This window comes from Erythrolamprus reginae, chromosome 2, assembly GCF_031021105.1.
Source record: "Erythrolamprus reginae isolate rEryReg1 chromosome 2, rEryReg1.hap1, whole genome shotgun sequence".
Classification (NCBI taxonomy): domain Eukaryota; kingdom Metazoa; phylum Chordata; class Lepidosauria; order Squamata; family Dipsadidae; genus Erythrolamprus; species Erythrolamprus reginae.
This window is the reverse complement of record NC_091951.1, coordinates 219,666,776-219,688,512: the sequence shown is the minus strand read 5'-3', so window position 1 is coordinate 219,688,512 and position 21,737 is coordinate 219,666,776. Positions and strand designations below refer to the sequence as shown.

The following is a 21,737-nucleotide window of genomic DNA, read 5'->3' as shown; positions in this document are numbered from 1 at the left end:
ATGTAGATTATCAAACGGGACTTATATTCTTATATTGGAAACCAATATCTCAAGATCTCCTTTCAGTCTTTCCCTTTCCTCCCCAGCTTCAGCTTCCGGTATACCTGAACTGAAACCATCTACCACTCTCTCATTAGTATAACCGGTTTCCTAGATCACATTTAGATGTAAAGTTGAGAAAATGTGGAGCCCATTCATGCTGCTGTAGCATCCTGCAATATGCCAGATCAAAGGGAAATTCTTACACCCTCCCCAGGCTCCAAAGGTTTCCCTGGAGTCTGGCGAGAATAAAAACACCCTCCCCCATCCCCCTGGAGGCTCTCTGGAAGCCAAAACGCCCTCCCAGAGCCTCTGTTGGAGCCAAAAACCAGCTGGCCAGCACATGCATGCACATTGGAGCTGACCTAGGGTAACGGCTCGCATGTCAGCAGATATGGCTCTGCATGCTACCTGTGGCACCCATCCCATAGGTTCGTCATCACTGGCCTACAACAGCATCCAGGATGAGATGGAGAATAAAAGAGGTAGATTGGTCTGTGAAAGAAAGTGGCCAATCCAAAGTTATCCAGTATGTTTTCAGGGTTGAGATGGTATATGTTTATGTGGTTGCTGGTCAGGAACTTAGCTTAGGCTAGGTTGAAAGCGTTTGTAGTGCGAGGCGCTGTGCTAGCTCAGTCTGAGCAAGAGACAGTCAGGAAGCAAGGGCCTGACTGGGGTCTCTGCTTTTTCCAGCTTAAAGGTGCTGGGAGTTGTAGTCCTCAGAGGCTTGGAGGGAATGATCTAGAGATAGTCCACCACACACAATCACTATGGAGCCCAACATTTCCATTCCTAAGTCACACAGGCAGTAAGGGGCCATTAGATCTTAGCCCCCGGCAAATGAGTGTAGTATGTCTTGCTGTGTGAATGTGAATGAATGATTGTAAATCTAATTATAGAGTTTTTAAAGTTTTTTAGCTATATTAATTGATTTTTTTAGATATGTATGTAGTTTATTGTTTTGGTATGTTGTGAGCTGCCCTGAATCCTCGGAGAGGGGCGGCATAAAAATCCAATCAATCAATCAATCAATCAATCAACAAATGTTCTGATACTGCTAGTGCAATACATTTCCTATGGGAAGTATTCATTGCAATGCCAAAGAATTATGAATTCAGTAACTAATATTGCTAGTGCATAGAGGTTGTGCTTCATTTCATTATTTATAAATAAAAGGGAATATATATACTGTAGCACTCTTTTCTAAAGTGCCTACAACAGTGATGGCGAACCTTTTTTTCCTTGAGTGCCGAAAGAGCGTGTGTGCGTGCTTTCATGCATGTGCAAGTGCCCACACCCATACTTCAATGTCTGGGGAGGACAAAAACAGTTTCCCTCCCCGGAGGCCCTCTGCAGGCCAGAAATAGTCTGTTTCCCAATTTCTGGTGGGCCCAGTAGGCTTGTGTTTCTCCCTCCCCAGGCTCCAAAGGTTTCCCTGGAGTCTGGCGAGGATAAAAACACCCTCCCCCATCCCCCCAGAGGCTCTCTGGAAGCCAAAACGCCCTCCCAGAGCCTCTGTTGGAGCCAAAAATCAGCTGGCCAGCACATGCATGCACATTGGAGCTGAGCTAGGGCAACGGCTCGCATGTCAGCAGATATGGCTCTGCATGCTACCTGTGGCACCCATGCCATAGTTTCGTCATCACTGGCCTACAACAGCATCTGGGATGAGATGGAGAATCAAAGAGGTAGATTGGTCTGTGAAAGAAAGTGGCCAATCCAAAGTCATCCAGTATGTTTTCAGGGTTGAGGTGGTATTGAATCATGATGTAATTTAGTGCTTCTCAAATAGTGGGGCGCCCTCCCCGGGGGTGTACGGAGCAATGCCAGGGGTGACGCCTAACCTCGGGGAACATTCTTTTTTTGCCGCAGGGAGTAGAACACGCGTCCTACCTGACACTTCTACCAGTACCTCTGTCGCATTCCTTGATGTTGTGTCTAGGGCATCCCGTTCTAAAAGAAAACATATCACGAGTTCAATCAAACTTCTCAAACTCCGGAGACATTTTCTTTTATAGCGAGCTGCCCTGGACACAACACCGAGGAACACAACAGAGGTACTTGGTACAAGCATCAGGTAGGACAGACATCTCGTGGTGGGGCACAATTTGGGGGTGGCAGGTTGGGCGGTGTTTGCCGTGAAACGTGTGTCAGCGGAGAGTTAGGGGGTACAAAATGTTTACTTCTTCCTAGGATGGGCGTAACAGAAAATAATTGAGAAGCACTGGTATAATTTAACATCTTAACATGACATCATACTGGCTCTCCAGGAGGAAGGGCTGACTCAGACTCAGTTCTCTCTTCCCTTTCAGGCCAAAAATAATAAATACAACAAACTTGTCTTTAAACTCTTTTTGAAACCCCCCCACCCTCCTGAATTTAAAAGAACTCAGATGTAAAGAAGTTTATGACCAGCAAAGATGTATCTTGATAAAGATTCTCTACAGACTGCCCAAGGTCTGCTCCTGCAGGTCCTGTACCTCATCACTTTGTTTTCTAGTTGCCTCATGATTAATGGATTGCATAAAACCGTAGATTGGGCCCATTCCTTTTTATGAAGAACCAGGAAACAAGTGAGGCAAAATAAATGTGGTTTTGTTCTACCTTGCTTTTTTCTTACACCACTCCATTGGGGTACATAGTTATGGAATTCCAGTCATATTCATCATTCCTATAATCCAGCCTTCCACAAGCAGCAACAGGGTGAGGTCTACATGATGTTATTTATTCCTTCTAACAGGGTATGTGTGTCCCTCTTGTTCTTAGACTGAAGATAAAACAGAAAACACTCCTTTGGACACTAAAGAAGAAAAGATCTCAGGTACCATGCAAATGCTACCGCTAAGTCAAGCTCAAGGTCAAGAGCTGCCAGATTGCATAAAATCTGCAAGAGAGACACGGATTTCTGATAGTAAGTGCAACTTCCTTTAAGAAAAGGGCTATTAAAAATATTTATGTAGTATATTTACCAAAAAGACATATGGAATACGTGGAATGTGGCTGCCAATATCCAAAAAAGCAGGGGGGCAGAAATCTTATTTGAATATTAAAAAGTACAGAGAAACTTATATACTGCTAAAAAAAAATAAAGGGAACACTCAAATAACACATCCTAGATCTGAATGAATGAAATATTCTCATTGAATACTTTTTTCAGTACAAAGTTGAAAGTGCACAACAGCATGTGAAATTGATTGTCAATCAGTGTTGCTTCCTAAGTGGACAGTTTGATTTCACAGAAGTTTGATTTACTTGGAGTTATGTTGTGTTGTTTAAGTTTTCCCTTTATTTTTTTGAGCAGTGTATATTATTTAATAAAATACCAGTGTAATAGAATACTTTTTACAAACATGTACACTTTTTACAAACTTCAAACTTATACCTTTAAGATTTGTGGACTTCAACTCCCAGAATTTCTCCTCCAGTCATGCTAGCTCAGGAATGGGAGTTGAAGTCCACAAGTCTTATACTTGCCAAGTTTGAATACCCTAACCCAGGGATCTTCAAACATGACAGCTTTAGGACTAGTGGACTTCAACTCCCAGAATTCATCCTCCAGTAATGCTAGATGGAGTAATAGAAGGCAAAAGCAGCCCCGTTTTTGTGAAAAATGTGCCAGTTTTTACCTCCCCCCCCCCCCCCCCGCAAAAAATGGGGTGGGCAAAGGGTCTGGAAAGCCTGCAGAAAACTCCTGGGTGCTGGGGGATGGCAAAAATTCTCCTGTTTTTGTGAAAAAGTAGGCAGAAAATGGCCCATTTTCCGTAAAAACGGAGGCATTTTTGCCATCCCCCAGCACCCGGGAGCTCTCTGCAGGCTTCCCAGACTCTCTGTCCAAAATGGGATGTGGGGACCGAGCTTCTGGACAGCAAAAAAATGGCTGCATTCAGTGTATAAGACACACCAACATTTCCACCTTCTTCTAGGAAAGAAAAAGGTGCACCTTATACTCCGAAAAGAACCGTTGAACTTACATAGAAACATAGAAGACTGACGGCAGAAAAAGACCTCTTGGTCCATCTAGTCTGCCCTTTTACTATTTCCTGTATTTTATCTTAGGATGGATATATGTTTATCCCAGGCATGTTTAAATTCAGTTACTGTGGATTTCCCAACCACGTCTGCTGGAAGTTTGTTCCAAGGATCTACTACTCTTTCAGTAAAATAATATTTTCTCATGTTGCCTTTGATCTTTCCCCCAACTACCTGAACGGTCTTCTCGATGCACTGCAAGGAGAGTCCAATGTGGGTATTTCTCAAGTCTCATTGGAAGGGACTGAGTTTAATTTAAATATTATGCAGGTGCCGCCCCCTAGCTCACCAGTCAATGAGAAAATGAAGGAGCAGTAAACTATAAACTTTATTTAACATCTGGAAGGCAAAATCAACCCAGAACAACAATAATGAAAGATAAAGGCCCTGGTCCAATCGAAGCCTGTGTAGCCCAAGCCGCCGAGTTAGCTGCGCTACGTGTGGAATGTCCTGTTATTCCCTGAAGAATGGTCTGACCTGTTGCTTCGTAAGCTTCTGTGATGCAATCCCGTATCCAGTGGCTGATGGTTTGCGATGAAACCCTCGAACCCATGCTCTGAGATGAAAATGACACAAATAATGCTTCAGATGCTCTTAGTGTCTGTGTCCTACGGACATAAATGTTTACTGCACGCTTTACGTCCAACTTATGCTACCTTAGTTCCGATGGATGAGTTCCGTGCGTGCAGAAATCTGGTAACACTATTTCCTGAGCCCGATGGAACCAGGAGTTTACCTTTGAAACAAAGGTCGGGTCTAATCCTAGCACAACTCTGTCTGGGTGAAATAAACAGAGGTCAGGTCTTACCGACAGGGCTGACAATTCCGATACGCGTCTAGCCGAAGTAATTGCTACCAAAAAAGCTGTTTTGATTGCCAGAAAACATAATGGCACTGTCCTTAGTGGCTCGAAGGGCGGACCTGTCAGAGCTCGCAGCACTAAAGGTAGGTCCCAAGATGGATATCTATGGACCATCGGCGGATTTATATTTGAAGCTCCTTTTAAAAAGTCTCTAATCCACGGATGACGCAAAAGGGGGCGATTATAATCCTGATTTAATATAGTGGATAATGCAGCCACATGACATCGTAAGGTGTCAGGGGCTAATCCCTTGTCCAGTCCTGCTTGCAGGAAGGTTAGGACTACCTGGTGAAGCCTTCTGAGGATCAGCTTCCTGAGACTTGCAAAACTCACAGAAGGCAGCCCAAGTGGCCTGGTAAATGCGCTTCGTAGATGGTCTGCGCGCAGCTTGCATGGTGGCTATGACCGTGTCAGGCAGGTGTTGGCGCTTCAGGCGATCCCCCTCAAGTGCCACACGGTCAACTGCCACCATTGTGGCTCCGGATGTAGAATGCAACCCTGACTGAGAGATACTAGATGGTCCGGGATCCTCCAGTAAGGGGAAATGGAGAGTTGTATCAAGTCCGCGAACCATGCTCGTCGTGGCCAATACGGTCCCACCAACAGTACCTCGGCCTGTTCTTCCAACATCTTCTGAAGGACCCTCTGTATAATGCGAGTTGGTGGGAATGCATATAGCAGGCCCCTTGGCCAGGGATGTCGTAATGCATTTACCCCTTCCATTGCCGGTGAGGGAAATCGGGAAAGGAAGCGCAGGAGTTTTGTATTGAGACACGTTGCAAAAAGGTCTATCACTGGCGTGCCGAAGCGGCTGGTTATCTCCTGGAATATTTTGGGATCTAACCTCCACTCCGCCAGGTCTATGGTCCTGCGGCTCAGCCAGTTCACGCAGACATTCTCCTGCCCCGATATGTGTTCGGCTGAAAGGGAGGCTAGATGAACCTCCACCCACCTGAACAGGGATTCCGATTCTTGCATCAGTCTCCTGGATCTCGTTCCTCCCTGCTGGTTGATGTGAGAACGGACTGAGACATTGTCAGAATCAGAACATGTCGCTTGCGAATCAAAGGAGCAAAGCTGTGGAGAGCTAGGGAAACTGCTTTTAGTTTCAGATAATTGATGTTGATATTCTTTAAGTCCTGTGGGCTCCACAGACCCTGAGCCATGTTGGAGGAGAGATGAGCTCCCCAGCCTGTCAAGCTGGCATCTGTTGTTATCGTTACAAAGTCCTGACCTTGAAACCCCTCTGGATTGCGGTTGAGGCCCACCAACGTAGGGAATTTCTGATCCCAGCTCTGAGGGACACTCTGACCTGGGTATGACTGGATTTCCTCCTCTGAAAAGGTAGAAGAAACCATTGGAGTACACGGAGATGTAACCGAGCCCAAGGCACGATCTCTATACAGGATACCAGTGTACCCACTAGTTTCGACAGGAAGGCCAGTAGGGGTTTCGTTGATTTTCCAGAGTTTGTATTAGAGTCTGAATATTGGCTTGCCTTTCTGGGGGCAGGAAGACCATGCATGACTCTGTGTCTATGGATGTCCCCAGATGAGCCAGGTGCGTAGTTGGGTTTAAGTGACTCTTGGCCCAATTTATCGTAAATCCGTGTCTTTGGAGAGTCGTTAGGGTCAGTTGCAAATCTCGATGTGACTTTGACAGTACAATGATATCATCGAGATATGCCATAAGGCGTACTGACCGACGTCTGAGAGCGGCCGTAAGAACGTCCAACAATTTCGTGAACGTCCTTGGTGCTGAAGAAAGGCCAAATGGCATTGCCCTATATTGGTAATGCACCCCATTCAGGCAGAATCGTAGGAATTGTCTGTGTGCAGGGTACACTGGTACATGCAAGGCTTCCTTGAGGTCTATTGATGTTAGAAGGTCCCCCTGACGTATAGATTGGAGAATGGAACGGAGAGTATGCATTTTGAACCTCTTGTAACGCACATAGCGGTTCAATCTTTTTAGATTTAATATTAACTGAAACCCCCCCGGAAGTCTTTGGAACTAGGAAGATAATCGAGTAGAAACCCTCCCCTTGTAGGTGTAAGGGTACTTCCTCGATCGCCTCTATTTCTAACAGATGGAGGATCTCCCTGCTTTACAGCACTCTCTTCTGAGGATCTGTCACCTGTGGACATAGAATGAACCTGTTTGGGGGCAGATGGGAAAATTCGATCCTCAAACCTTGGGATACAGTGGTAATTGCCCAAGTGTCTGTAGATGTGGTTTCCCAGTAGTCTGTGAAGTGTTGCAGCCTGCCCCCAAGAGGGTAGAGCACTGTTAAGTCATTTGTTCCATCTAGACCCCCTGAAATTGGAGCCCCTAAAGGGGAGTCGGTTCTGTTGGTAGGACTTGCCACGGTCCGCAAAGTACGTTTTGTCCATGTGAAAGCCTCCCTGGGTGTAGGAGCCCGGGGAAAAGGCCCTCGATCCCTGGGAGGTTGATGAGGCGGGCTCGGAATGAAATGTCTGGCATCTGTAGAAAGGGTTGAAACTTCTTTCCGCTCTCTTATTTGCTCTTGGAAGCACTTTCTTCTTGTCCTTATCTTTGATAAGGACATTCTCTAGGGAGTCACCAAACAATTTCTCACCCTGGAAGCGAGCAGAGGCCAGGCGCCACTTGGATTTTACATCCACCTGCCAGCTGCGAAGACAAATCAGCCTGCGAGATGACACAGAGGATGCCATAGTTCCGGATGCCAATTTGGCTGCATCCACAGTGGCATCCGCCGAAAATTCGGTAGCTGCCAACAGTTTGTTTAAATCCTGGCGAAATCTGTTGTCCTCAGGATTCACCCTGGATTGAATATTTTGTATCCACAAGATGGTGGCACGATTGAAGAATGAAGCCGCGGAGGCTGCACGTAAGGCCCAGGCTGCCATCTGATGCGTCTTTAGCACTATATTCTCCGCTTTTTTATCCTCAGCCTTTAGCCCATCCAACACTTCCGACGATACCAGAGCGTTTGAGACTAAGCTCGCCACTGGTTTGTCTGTGGTTGGAGGGGCTAATAACGCTTCCATCTCTTGGTTGAGCGTGTAAAACTTGCGATCAGTCATAAATGGGCCTTGGGCCATAGCAGGATGCTCCCAAGGTCGTTTTACATTCTCCAGAAAAATTTATGAGGAGGGAATGTGCTCAGTTTCCTTTTTAGGTACTACAAGAAGCACCCCAGTCGCAGTTGGCACTGTGGTTTCTTTTGTTGGGTTCCCTTCCCCTGCTTCCTGAAAGGTCAGCTTAGCCTTGTTAAGCATCACCCTAAACAGGGAAGGCTTGAAGAGGCCCACAAAATTTGGGAGTTCAGGACGTTGCTCATCTCCTGACAGGTCATCGCTTGCTTCGCTGTCATCGCCTCTAGGGAACGTATCCTCTTCAATTGAACCCTGCAGGGATTGTGGGCCTGTAGCGGCCCAAAGGTTTCTGGTTCTCGATGGGACCCCGGCCGCAGGGGCGTGCTGTTGTACCCCCGTTGCTAATCCCTGCGAATAAGCGTTGGCAATTAGGTCTTGAAGGGCTGGAGGCATATGTTGCCATGTGTCCTGGCCTGGGAACTCCTCAGGCCTGTAGCAGAAGGTGTGAATGTGGCGGATGGCTGGCTATAATAGGAAGGGAGAGGACAGGTCTGGGCCTGCCTCGAAGGATTGAAGGCCTCAGATGAAAAGGATGGATCCTGCAGAAGAGGGCGCTCCGGAGACCAGTCCTTTTCTGTTGCCGAGCCTGCTACCCCTGCTATTCTGATCATGGGGGAGGCCGGCATAAGAGTTGGCCCTGAGAAATTGGGCTGAGCTAAGGCGGTCACTGGGATCTGCTGTCTCTGTACCGCTTCCAATTGTCTTTCAAGAGCCCTTATTCTCTTTTCAGCCTCTTTCAGAGAAGTCCCCTGGGAGGATTTAGGCCTAGTCTTGTCTGGCTGGGACTTCTCTTTAGGGGTACATGGTCTGGTGGCAATTACAGACTCTTCCACCAACTGAGCTGAAGTATCTGCCATTGCTATAAGGTCCACTGATATCAATTCAACACTCACGACAACCTCGAACACGATGAGGAAGTATGCGATGTGCAACGATCAGGAGATAAGATCTCTTAACTGAGCTGTCTAAGATGGCTGCGTGTCTCCAGGGCAGATTGGAGGCGTGACCAGGAGCTCTACGGTGGCTCTGTGGTCTCTCTGATAAATTGAGCCCTCTAAAATGGCCGCCGCTCCGTTGCCATGGCAACCGGAGGGAAGCCAGTGACTGTGGCTTCCCCTGTCCTGTTTTTTTACTCCCAAAATGGCCGCTGCACTGTCGCTATGGCAACTGGAGGGAAACCAACAACTGGGGCTTTTCTTTTGTCCCTAAAATGGCGGCCTGGCTTCTTCTGTGTTGTAAAAGGGCTCTGAGGTGATCATGGAAGCCGGCCTCATAATTTGCTCTTCGTCTCAGGGTGTGACCGCGGAGGTCGGTGACCTGGTCGTCCCCCTACGGCTTCAGCTTTCCCCCCACATTTTGTTTCCCCCATAGTCCTTCTTGGGGGGGGCACAGCCAGAGGCTGGGGCCCACGGAGGGTCTCAGCCTGTGCTGCAAGGAGGGAGCCACTTTGATTGAAGAACACCTGTAATGGAAACAAAAATTAGATATTAACGCAAAACTTACAATTTAATCTAAAAGAATACTATAAAAACTCCAGCATGGAGGAAACACAAAATGGTCCCTTTACTGCGACTGAGTTTTCATGACTGGTGGGCTAGGGGGCGGCACCTGCATAATATTTAAATTAAATTCAGTCCCTTCCAATGAGACTTGAGAAATACCCACGTTGGACTCGCCTTGCAAGTGCATTGGAGAATACGGTATTTTATGCTATTTAATCATTATGAGAATATTTGTGATTAGAAAACTGATACATCAGGGGTCCCTAACCCCCGGGGCCATGGCCCACTATTTGATTATGGCCCATTAGAATCAGTCCATACAAGTATCTCCTCTCCCCTCCCCTCCGCAAGCTGGACAGGTTGATAATTGCTGTGATAAATCACCAATCAACATAGAGCAGTGTTTCCCAAGCTTGGCAACTTGAAGATATTTGGACTTCAACTCCCAGAATTCCCCAGCCAGCGAAGGTTGGGAAACACTGACATAGAGGATGTTCACACAAATACCTGCCAGTGCCGGAATTTAAGCACATGGAAAGCCTTTTTCTACACTAGGTAGGTAACACTAGGCTAGGCTAGATTAGACTAGACTTGAATTGACTTGCATTGTCTTGAATTGAATTAAATTCTATTCTTTATTGGCTAAGTGTGATTGAACACACAAATAATTTGTCTCCATTGCATAAGATCACAGTGTATATATAAACAGCAATATACTAGATCATATATTATAGCTACAATCATTAAAGTGCTAAGTTGACCTGGTCTAGGCAGTGTGACATAAACTTCTGCAAATACAGAGAGGCAACAGAGAACGTTTAAAGCCATTAAAACATCCAGGATAGATAGAAGATATTTATAATCCATCATTCTTTTACTAAAATGATCAAAATAATTTCTTCTTCTTCTCAAAATGCCAATAGTACTCTGTTTAATTTACATTAACTAATTTAGTTTCAAACATTCCCAGGTCTCAGGGTGGGGAAAGCCATTCTCCCTCTCTTCGGGGGTCCCCACAATTGCTCCCCCTCCTATCCTGCCGTGTCGGATCACTTACCTTGTGAAGATCTAGCAAGTTGTCTCCTTTCCAGCCTTTCTGCCATGGGTTTTTTGCCTCTTTGCAGTCTCGACACAAAAAGCATTTGCAAATTTACAAGATTTTGTTAAACTTGGACGAGTAAGAATACACAGTTATAGCTAATCGGCTAAAAAGAGGTGGCCACTGCATGGGGGAATAAGAGCTGTGATTGGTTGCTGTGAGAGTAAAGGGGGAGTTTCCTTGTTTCTTGCCTTTTTTCCTCTGTGTGATCTCTGTGATTTCCCTGGTGATGTTCCTGCTCCTATTTGCTGTAAATATATTTATTTATATGCAACTGGTTCATGTCAGCATCTCTGATTCCATTTTAACACTGCAAAATTCCCTGGCACATTCATTATGTATAATAAGCAGTTAAAATACACTGTCCCAAATTTATGTTTTAAGCTCCTCTTTGAAATTATTCTATTCATTTTAAGCACATGGATAAATGTTTCCAACACAATGAGAGGAATGATGAAGTTTTTCAATATTTTGTGACAGTAATTTTGCAGCTATGAAAAGAAACAGAAGTTTCTCAATCATGTCTTTAATCCTATAATGTTCTTCATCATCCCATCTCATTGTGTGAATTTACACAAGTATTTATTTCTTGAATAAAGGGTATTTAAAAGTAAGAATTGAATTGCTAAAAAACAGACAGAACCTAGACCTTGAGGAATCCTACAACAGTCAAATATAGTGGACATTTTTTAGTTAATAATATTTTTCCTAATATAGTTTTGCTAATGGCTATAGAATAACTCAGGGGTGTCAAACTCACATTATCATATGAATGTATTGTGACTTTTTTCACTAAAATGGATGGGTGTGGCCAACGTATTTAGCCCATGAACTGTAAGTTTGACATCCCTGCAATTCTTATATTTTATGTTTGGTATGTATGTGTTGTATGTTTTTTTTTAACAGTTGGGGTTTTTTATATAATTATTATTAGATTTGTTCCATTGTCTATACTATTTTTTATTGTTGTTGTGAGCCACCCCGAGTCTTCGGAGAGGAGCGGTATACAAATCTAATAAAATAAATAAATAAATAAATAAAAATAAATAAATTACTTATCTGGATAGAAATACTGAGTACTGGATAGATGATTAATGTGTGGGTGTGATGTTATGTTAAAATTTCAATGGGATGGATTTAATGCTTCCAACTTAAGTTTTTATTGCATAATTTTCCTCTTTGGGAGTTTACATTGTTGCCTTCTTTTCTAACATATTGATATCTGCCTAAAACTTTCTTACCATATAGAATGTGATACTGAAGAAAGAATAAAAATGGTACATGCATATTTTCAACTGTATGTCCCCCCCCCCTCCCCAGGTCCTATGGTTTTCTTTGTTTTGATGGATGCTATACCAGTAAAACGATGGAAGGAATTTATGTTGTTCCTGGGACTGAGTGATAATACATTGGACAGGATTTATTTGGATTATCGGCATGTGCGGGAGGCACAGTATGAGACACTAAAAGAATGGAGACTATTGGCAAACCAGGATGCTTCTATGGAGCGCATCAGTCAGGTTCTTAGTCAAATGGACCTAAGTGGATGTTTTGAGATTATTCAGGAAAAACTTGCCAAAAACTGAGAGACATTGTATTAATTGCTTCCTTTCCACAGAAAACTCACTGATGCAGTTATTGTATCTTCAAGTTTGTTTTCCCATTGTAATATAAATGGAATTTTAAAAATATTCTGTGCATCTCTAACATATGGAATCATCCAGTTTTAATGAATTACATTGTGTGTCTGTATATATGTGCGCATGAGAGAGACACAGAGAGACACCTATCATTGTCCTGTTTTTTCCCCAAGGATGGATTTTGACCACTTCCTTGGTTAGCCTTCTAATTTTTAAAGTCCTTTTTTATATGCATCAGGGAAAATGGAGGGAATTTCATCAGATGCTTCGTAGTTTATACTTTACAGTATAAATTATACTTTGTAATATAAGAATTACCTATCAAGTATTCATCCACCTTAAAGCCAAACTCATTTGTTTTTTAATGTACTGTACATCATTCTTTTTGTATATCATTTACTGTATATAATTCATGTACCCAGTATACTTATGAAAATATATAGATCTTTATATTTTGGATCTTAATATAGATCTTAAACAGGGAAGGAATGAATTTTCAGAAAAGATTATTCAGTTTTTTAAAAAAGGAAAGAAAGAAACTTGAAATACCACTACCTTGATTTTGGATCATATAAAATGGGTTAGAGAGAATCTCTGCCAAGTTTCAAGATTTTGCTTTTCTTCCCCAATAAAGAGCCTTGGAATTTTGCTGTGCCTATTTCTTGAGCTTGCTTATTTTGAATAGCTGCATGCATCCTGTTTTTATTAGGAAAGCTTAATTTGTATACTAACTGTAAGGTATACAATAATGTTTGGTATCTAAGATTTTTCTGACTGGAGACTTTACAAACCAACATAACAACTAGTATTAAATCCATGTGTGAGAGAGAGACAGAGAGCAAGAAAGATATTATTTTATAAATACATTAAATATAAATATATATGTTATAAATATAAATCTTGGGAGTCCTAGTGGACAATCACTTAAATATGAGTCAGCAGTGGGCTGCAGCTGCCAAAAAACCTAATGCACTTCTAGGCTGCATTAACAGAAATATAGAATCAAGATCACATTAAGTGTTAATACACTTTATAATGCTTCAAACCTGATTAGTCCTCCCTTTATTCTAAAGTCAACTGATTCCATTGAAATAGCAGTTCTGAATCTCTTTCCAACTTCTTTGAATGGCCACAGGGGAATGCTTGTCATTCAAAGGATTCCCCTGAAGAATATGAAAACACCTTAGAAACCCTCAGCATCTTGAAGGAGAGGGCCTGAGATCCCGGTGAAATTTCAAAGAGGTGCCATATTTTTATCTGTATTACCATTGAGGAGCTGTCACTTCTTTCCCAGAATACACAGCTGAAAGGCATGGTGAAAGCATTGCAAATTGGTGGCTATTATGGATAGAAACACTTCTCCTCTGGCATTGAAAGACCTACAGGGAAGCTACAGGACTGCAATATGAGACAAAATGGCACCTGACCAGGTGTTGCCAGGGAGCTCTACTTCTCAGTCCTCCTACAGAAACATAGTTTCAGATTACTCCTTTTCCACAAATTGGCCCCTAATGTAGGTCTAATCAACCTGTTCGGTTTATGTAGGAAGTGTGAGATGCCATCTGCCACCCACTCCAACTCTTGGACTGAGTCAAGTTATACCTTCCCCATGTCAGGACCCAGAAGAACATGGTCACATGTCACATCTTAGAGCTCCTGTATAGGTAGGCAGAGCCACAGGTTCTTCCTCCCTTGACTTCTCAGGAAGTTTAATATCGGGCTGACTCTTACATATTTCTGGGAAAGGCAAAATGACCCAACTTGGTCTCTTCATGATGTTCTTTCCAGCATCTTTGAAAAACTGCTCTGGGCTATTGTCATTTTGCTGTAGTGCAGATGGGATGTGTTCCTGCCCCTGACCAAGGTGAAGGTGGGCTCATAGCCGCCTAAGAGAGCAGAGGAACATTCCAGCTGCAGAAGAGTCTTCGGAGAGGGGGGGCATACAAGTCTAATTTATTATTATTATTATTATTATTATTATTATTATTACTATTATTATTATTTAGTTTGGATGGCCCTATTGCACCTGCAGATTTTAATGTCTCTCTTAGAGATATTATGTTGCCTATGAGAGCAATTATGTGGGAAAAAACCCTATGTTGTTTGCAAGAACAACAGGTAATAGAAAAAGAAGCCACCAGGACTGAAAGTTAAAACGGAAGAATGATTGCAGGACCCGTCTCCCATAAGGATATCTAGGATGTTTCCAAATTCATCACCTGAAAGAAAAAAACTGGCAATTTTATCACTTATGGTGGACCTTCACAGAGACAAAATCTTATTGGAACAAGATAATCATTTGGCTAAAAGAAATAACAAGAGGACATAGAGAAAGAAAACTGAGCTTTTTTAATTAGGTGTTTTTAATAAGGTTTATAAAAAAAGAAACACAAAAGAAACACCTCTCCAGATTCCTAAGAGGTCAGTAAGGGGCGTGCATAAGTGCACTAGTGTCCCTTCCATCCCCTGTCCAATTGTCTCCTATATATTTTATATCTTTTCTTCCATTCATATATCTTTTTCCTCTTTTCTTCATTGACACATTTTATTTTCTTATATTTTCTTCTATCCTTTCCTTGATATATATTACTACACATTCATTCTCTCCAACCTTCATTTTGTATTGGACAAAATAAATAAAAAAAATAAAATAAAATCTCATTATTTACCGTATATCTTAACCACAGCCAGAATCACATATGCGCAATACAGTACTGGAGAGAAAAAAGACATACCCAATGAGGAAAATATAATTTTCCTTGCAGGTCTAGTCCAGTGTTTCCCAACCTTGGCAACTTGAAGATATCTGGACTTCAACTCCTAGAATTCCCCAGCCAGTGAATGCTGGCTGGGGAATTCTGGGAGTTGAAGTCCAAATACATGTATCTTCAAGTTGCCAAGGTTGGGAAACACTGATCTAGTCCAACCCCCTGCGCCCAAGGAGACCCTATATCTGCCTCTACCTATGATTGAAGAGCTCCACTTCTAAGCCACAGCAGCTAGGGCAATTTAACATGTGTGGACTTAAAGAGTTTCCTTGATTCTGCTTGAAGGATTCTTGGAATCGACGGCCACACCTGTTAAAAAGTTGTTGAGATGGAGAAACATTGGGCTAAAGGGAGGCGTTCCCATTTCTGTTGCTTTTGAATCCGAATTTTTGTGAGCGCCAACTCGCGGGTTTGATCCAATGCCAGATCCCCTCGAACATCTCTACGGACGCTGCGACTTGGCGCAACTGCGAATGAGACGCGTATCCGCAGTTCCTGGAGTAATTTGAGCGAGGCTTTTATGGGGAGTCGCCAGCAAAGGACGACACTTCCGGGCTCTTTGAACGGTTTGGCGGGAGGATGGCGGCGAAGAGCGACCGCCTGCAAGAGCCAAGGTCGTGGCTCCTGGAGGCGTCCACCGCTCCCTTTTCCCCCCGAGAAGAGATCACGAGGGGCCCAGTGCTCACCCCACCTGCCGGTTTAGACAGCTCCGGAAGCCGGACTCGCGGCTTGCAAGGTACGCAAGTTTTCAACCCGTAGCCAGCTCAGTTTCAATCTCGAAGGGTTGAGAAATATAAGAAATACATTTGTGAGCTGACTGAACACCTGGGAAAAATAATGGCTAGAAAGGTTTATTAGTAAGCCTTCCTTGCAGGCGATGCATGCTAAAACTGAGCTGCAAATAAAACATGCAGTGGCCAGAAATGATTTTATTTTTTTGGGTTACAACTTTTGCTGAGTTATTAAAATGTCAAATGGTCCTTGTGATATGGGACTGCAGAAACACGTTTTGGAGCACTAGCTGCGTAAAAGAGAGATCAAAACTATTACTGTTTTCTACACATGGGAATTCTTAAACCAATCCAATAAATGATAGTGGTTACATTTGATATAAATTTTATAAATTTTATTTTTCTTGCTGTATCGCACATTTTCCTGAACAGTCATAAGGCAGAAGATTTATCTTTGAAACTAATGTTTGTAGGCTCTGTGTTTCTCTTTTGCATGACTTAAAATTGAATTTTAAAAAATCATTTATGCAGTATTTCAGGGGACATATTTGTTATCACATTTAAAAGGCATCTGAATTCCAAATGAATTACAGTACTTAGTCCACTTTAATAATTTATAAATTCTGCCTTATCAAACTAATTCATACTCTAGAAAATATTTTGTTCTATTAGTTGAATAAAAACATATGATACATTTATCTGTCAGATTTATTTTGCAACCTTGCATCCCTCTGACAATTGGTTATTATAGATTCAGGATAGGCACTTTTGCCAAAACTAAAGAATACAGTATATGAAGTGCCTTGTGAGTTAGAGATTGCATATTTATATGTGCATACATAGAAAAAGAACAGATGCAAACAAGAATCTCATACTTTGATGCAACTGCAGTTGCTCACAACATACAGATGCTAGCTAGTTCAACTGTAGTGGAATCTTTTTTCCACAACCAGAATCATGAAGAACAGTGCCAACTAAATTATGTAGCTTTAATTATGTCTGTTTCAACATTCCCACATTGAGTCATATTACTGGTTTTGTTTTCCCTCCATCCAGTTTTCAGCTGGATGGAGGGAATAGAGTCTCCTTAGGACTTTGGGAAGTGAGTTCATACTTTCTCACATCAACTTTAGAAGAATTTCATATCAAACTAGCACTTATTAATTCAATTTAAATAAGTTGTTCAGAAAGTGTTGTGAGCCTGCTTGCGACTTTGCTGTTTCCAATAATATATTAGTTATTGTCAGGGTGGATTTGATTTAAATCAAGTCAATTTAAATAATAATTTTTAAAGAGCAGCTATCATCTCTGTCCTGTAGCAGCTCCTCCTCTGATCTGCTGCTGATTCACCAACAGTCCTAACATTAAAGAAAATGCAGCCTCATACTACATAACTAAGTTCCATTTCATGCTGAATAGACTAATTTTTTAATATATCTTGAATAGAAAACCATCCTTAGCCTTTTACTCCAAAAGCAATTTATTAAAATAAATTTGATAAATATATTTTAAAAATCTGATTTAAACAAAAAAAAATCATTTTTAAATTTTATTTTAAAAAATCATTTATTTTTATCCACGCTGGTTATTGTTACTTATATTTGCTTGCATATTAACAATTTTCTGGGGCGGTTTTCCATTTGTAATTTTGTAAAATGGAGGCATTATCTTTGCTCAAGGCATCTTTAACAGTTTCAATAATCCATATAATAATACATTGATAAAATCACTACCAGTCAATTGAAAAGGGCAGCTTTATTTGAAACAGCTTTACATCCTGTGATGATATCCTTAACGCTATTAAACAAGATCTGCTTATCCCAAGTCCTTGGGAGAGACTTGATAGGTGAATAAACATGCCAAATCTAATCTATAATCTTGGTTGCCTGCGCCAGTGTTTTTCAACCAGTGTGCCGTGGCACACTAGTGTGCCGCGAGACATGGTCAGGTGTGCCGCGAAGCTCAAAGAGAAAGAAAGCAAGAGAGAAAGAAAGCAAGAGAGAGAGAGAAAGAAAGCAAGAGAGAAAGAGCGAGAGAGAGAGAAAAAGAACTAAAGAGAAAGAAAGCAAGAGAGAGAGAAAGAACAAGAGAAAGAAAAAGAGAGGGAGAAAAAGAGAGAGAAAGAAAGCAAGAGAGAGAGAGAGAGAAAGAAAGGGAGGGAAGGAGAGAGAGAGAAAGACATAGAGGGACATAGGGAGGGAGAAAGAGAGCAAAAAAGAGAGGAAGGAAGGAAGAGAAAGAAAGAGGAAGGAAGGGAGAGAAAGAGGGAGGGAGAAAGAAATAGAGCGAAGGGGAGGAAGAGAGAATTTTTTTCTTCAAACTTTTTTTAACCCCCCCCCCTCCCGCTCAATGTGCCCCAGGGTTTCGTAAATGTAAAAAATGTGCCGCGGCTCAAAAAAGGTTGAAAATCACTGGCCTGCGCGACCAACAAACATATTGTTCCCCTAAAACCTCTGATATTTATTCATCTTAAATATTTCAAAGACTGCACACATTTCTGTGAAAAACAATTAATTAAATGTAGTTTTCTGTGCTATATCAGTAACTCTCACTGATTACCAGGAAGCCTTGCTATCTAAGTACTGTAATAATTCTCAGCTCCCATCCTATCCAGGGGGCGAAAGTCTGTTCTTATTGATCTTGCAACTATAAACTATAACTCATTAGTTTTTAAATCACTACTACTGTTTCATATTTATTTACCCCCTATACTCATGGTGGCGAATCTATGGAACGTGTGCCAGAGCTGGCACGCAGAACCCCTACTGTGGGTACATGCGCCGTTGCCCCAGCACATAGTATGCCATAAGGCAGGTGTTGGCAAGCCATGGTCTTTTTCGTGCCTCCACTGTGGCTCCCTGTCAGGTGATCCCACCTCTGGCTGGCCTCTCCCTGCCCTTCCAGTTGCCCCAAAGGAGTCCTTGAGGGGGCATGGATTTCCTCTGCCTTCTGCATTTCCACCCTGCACTGAAGCGAACCATACGGGACGGAGTCTCCCTCTCTGCTAAGTGGCCCCACTGTGCCCACTTGCAAATTCCACTGAGCATGGATCCAAATGATCGTTTTGCACATCCCTCCCAGCCAGCGTGTGGCAGGGAAAGTGCGGATCCTGCCTGCTCTGCTCTCGCTGGCCAGATGTGGGACACCATGGGGCTGCCTCCCAGCCTGAGCACCACATTTGTTTACTGGCTGACCGCCTCTGAGGAGGGAGCCGCACTCAGGCCACCACCACCCTGCAGGGGGAGAGGGAGGGGGGTGCCTCCCTGACAGGATCCAGGTTGAATCTCTAATGTTTGGCTTTGCCTGCCAGCCTTCGCTCCTCCTCCACACCCCAAATAGTTGGATTCACAGGACACGTGAAGCTGGGTAGGAGAGCATAGATAGATAGATAGATAGATAGATAGATAGATAGATAGATAGATAGATAGATAGATAGATAGATAGATAGATAGATGAGAAAGAGACACACAGAGAAACAGGCAGAGAGAGAGAGAGGGAAAGAGAGAAACAGACAGGGAAGGTTTGAGAGGAAGGGAAAGAGAAACAGATGGATGGAGAGGGATGGAGGGAAAGAGATAGGGAGAGAAAGAAAGGAAGAGAGGGAGGGAAAGAGAAATGATATTACAGAAGTTTTTCTTTTTAATTGTTGCTAAATGTAATACAGTATTTCAAAAGCAGGAAAAAATGAAGGGGAATAAAAGTGCATCTATCACGTTTTTCTTAGAACAATTAGCTGAACTCTGCCTTGTTTATCATTATTTTAGGTAGTAAAACCTCAGTATTCAGGTTACATTGATGTGTTGGCACTTTGCAATAAATAACTGGGTTTGGGGTTGCAGTTTGGGTGCTCAGTCTGTAAAAGGTTTGCCGTCACTGTCCTATCCTGCATGTCCCACCTACCACCAATAGCAAAATACTGATGTAATGCTGGATTTCCACTTAGGGTTATGTCAACACGTGGATGTTCCTGATGACAATAGTGACAAACTATTGTTAGCAAACTGGGGGCTTCCCAAAACAGTCCTGGAGAAATATCATGGTTTGGGAGTAGTTCGTATGTTCCAATGGCAATCAGAGTGCTTGATGGCTGATCAAGTATTGGAGGGAAGGAACTTAGTCTACTCAGGTAAGAGCTACTAATAAAAACATTTACTGGTTTTCCTTCCTCCTCCCCTACTTTTTCTAGAGTTTTCCCCCCCCTAAATTTATAAGATTTAAGGGCGAACAATTTAAACTATTTTTACTGAAGTATTTAGATATTGAATTGGATTGTGTGCTTCCTTTTTCTGTTTCTATTATAAATTAATTTTAATGGCAGTTTCTTTGGCAATGTCAAATGACACAGATTTGGATTACATTTTAAGCATGGGACAGTTGGAAAAACATGAACAAAATTTATTTCTTAAATAATACTAATATTCTTCCAACTTTTGAATAACACTTTTTTAAAAAAATGTTTGAGGACAAGATGTATGTATATATAATAAACATTGTTGCTTGATAAGTATGTTTTCCAAGCTTGTGGCTATAGAAAAAAATATTGTATTAGATCAGTAGTTCTCAAGCTTTCTAATGCCGCAACCGCTTAATACAGTTCCTCATGTTGTGGAGACCTCCAACCATAAGTCTAGCGCCAATTTTCCCAACAGAGCTGTAAACTGATTGGCAGGAACACCCCCACTGTAAACGCCTGATTGGCCAGATTGTAAAAATATGTTCCAAAGTGCCAGAGAGAAGCTTTAGTTCCTAACAACATGGGAAATTTGTCTTTTCCATGGTCTTAGGCGACCCCTGTAAAACAGTTATTTGACCCCCTGGTTGAGAACCACTGTATTAGATAAAGAGAAATGCTCTAATGGACATTCATAGGGACATCAGTCCTTCAAAGAAAGGAGAACAGAAAACAGAGATTCTAATTCCTTTTTATAGGGTATTTATTCTCCCACAGGTGCTTTTTTCCAAAGGGAATTGGATTCTTTGTTTTTTTCTTGAAGATGTTTTATTTCTCATCCAAGACGTTTCTTCAGTTCTGGGTCATTGTTGTTCTGGGTCAGAACTGAAGAAGCTTTTGGGATGAGAATGAAATGTTTTCAAAGGAAAACAAAGTCCAATTGCCTTTGGAAAAAAGTGCCTTTAGGGCGACCATGGCCTGGATGACTGAGTATCTCCATAGGCATATTTATTCATTAATCAGACTTGCTGTCCAGCTCTGGGAAGGTATAATACTATCATAATATAATATTGAAAGCTTCTTTGTTCAAAGAAAAAAAGGACTAACGAGGGTCGTCCAGAAAATAATACACCACTTTTTTTTTCTCAGCCTACAGTAGTGGTGCGAATAAGAAACTTTAGATATACATTACAGTGGTACCTCAAGATACGAACCCCTTGTCTTACGAACAACTCGTGATACGAACCCGGGGTTCAGAAAAATTTTGCCTCTTCTTACGAACTTTTTTTGAGTTACGAACCGGCGTTCGGAGACAGCTGGGAAGCCGCGCGGCTGTTTTAAAAGGTCACAGCCGCGCTGGGGGGCTTCCCAACACCCCCCCAACCCCGAACCCAAAAGTTCGGCAAAAGTTCGGGGTTCGGGGGGGTGCTGGGAAGCCCCCCAGCGCGGCTGTGACCTTTTAAAACAGCTGCGCGGCTTCCCAGCTGTCTCCCGAAGCCGAACGCCAAAGCCGAACTTCCGCGTTCGGCGTTCGGAGACAGCTGGGAAGCCGCTCGGCTGTTTTAAAAGGTCACAGCCGCGCTGGGGGGCTTCCCAGCACCCCCCCCCGAACCCCAAACTTTTGCCGAACTTCCGGGTTCGGGGTTGGGGGGCGTTGCTGGGAAGCCCCCCAGCCCGGCTGTGACCTTTTAAAACAGCCGCGTGGCTTCCCAGCACCCCCCGAACCCGGAAGTTCAGCAAAAGTTCGGGGGGGGGG

General features: G+C 42.8%; 2 protein-coding genes across 3 annotated transcripts in view; both read left to right on the top strand.

Moving 5' to 3' along the window:
• Positions 1-12,959, top strand: part of LOC139162006 (tumor necrosis factor receptor superfamily member 1A-like) — a 49,064-nt gene extending 36,105 nt beyond the window's left edge. For both annotated transcript variants that reach the window (XM_070741919.1, XM_070741918.1), the window contains 2 exons: positions 2,806-2,950; positions 11,992-12,959. In XM_070741919.1, the coding sequence (XP_070598020.1) occupies positions 2,806-2,950; positions 11,992-12,257 (411 nt within the window). In that variant the 3' untranslated portion in view covers positions 12,258-12,959. The remainder of the gene's footprint in view (positions 1-2,805; positions 2,951-11,991) is intronic.
• A 2,682-nt stretch (positions 12,960-15,641) lies between these two features.
• Positions 15,642-21,737, top strand: part of POLQ (DNA polymerase theta) — a 77,303-nt gene continuing 71,207 nt past the window's right edge. The window contains exons 1-2 of the mRNA XM_070741893.1: positions 15,642-15,815; positions 19,754-19,936. Coding sequence (XP_070597994.1) covers positions 15,659-15,815; positions 19,754-19,936 — 340 coding nt within the window. The 5' untranslated portion in view covers positions 15,642-15,658. The remainder of the gene's footprint in view (positions 15,816-19,753; positions 19,937-21,737) is intronic.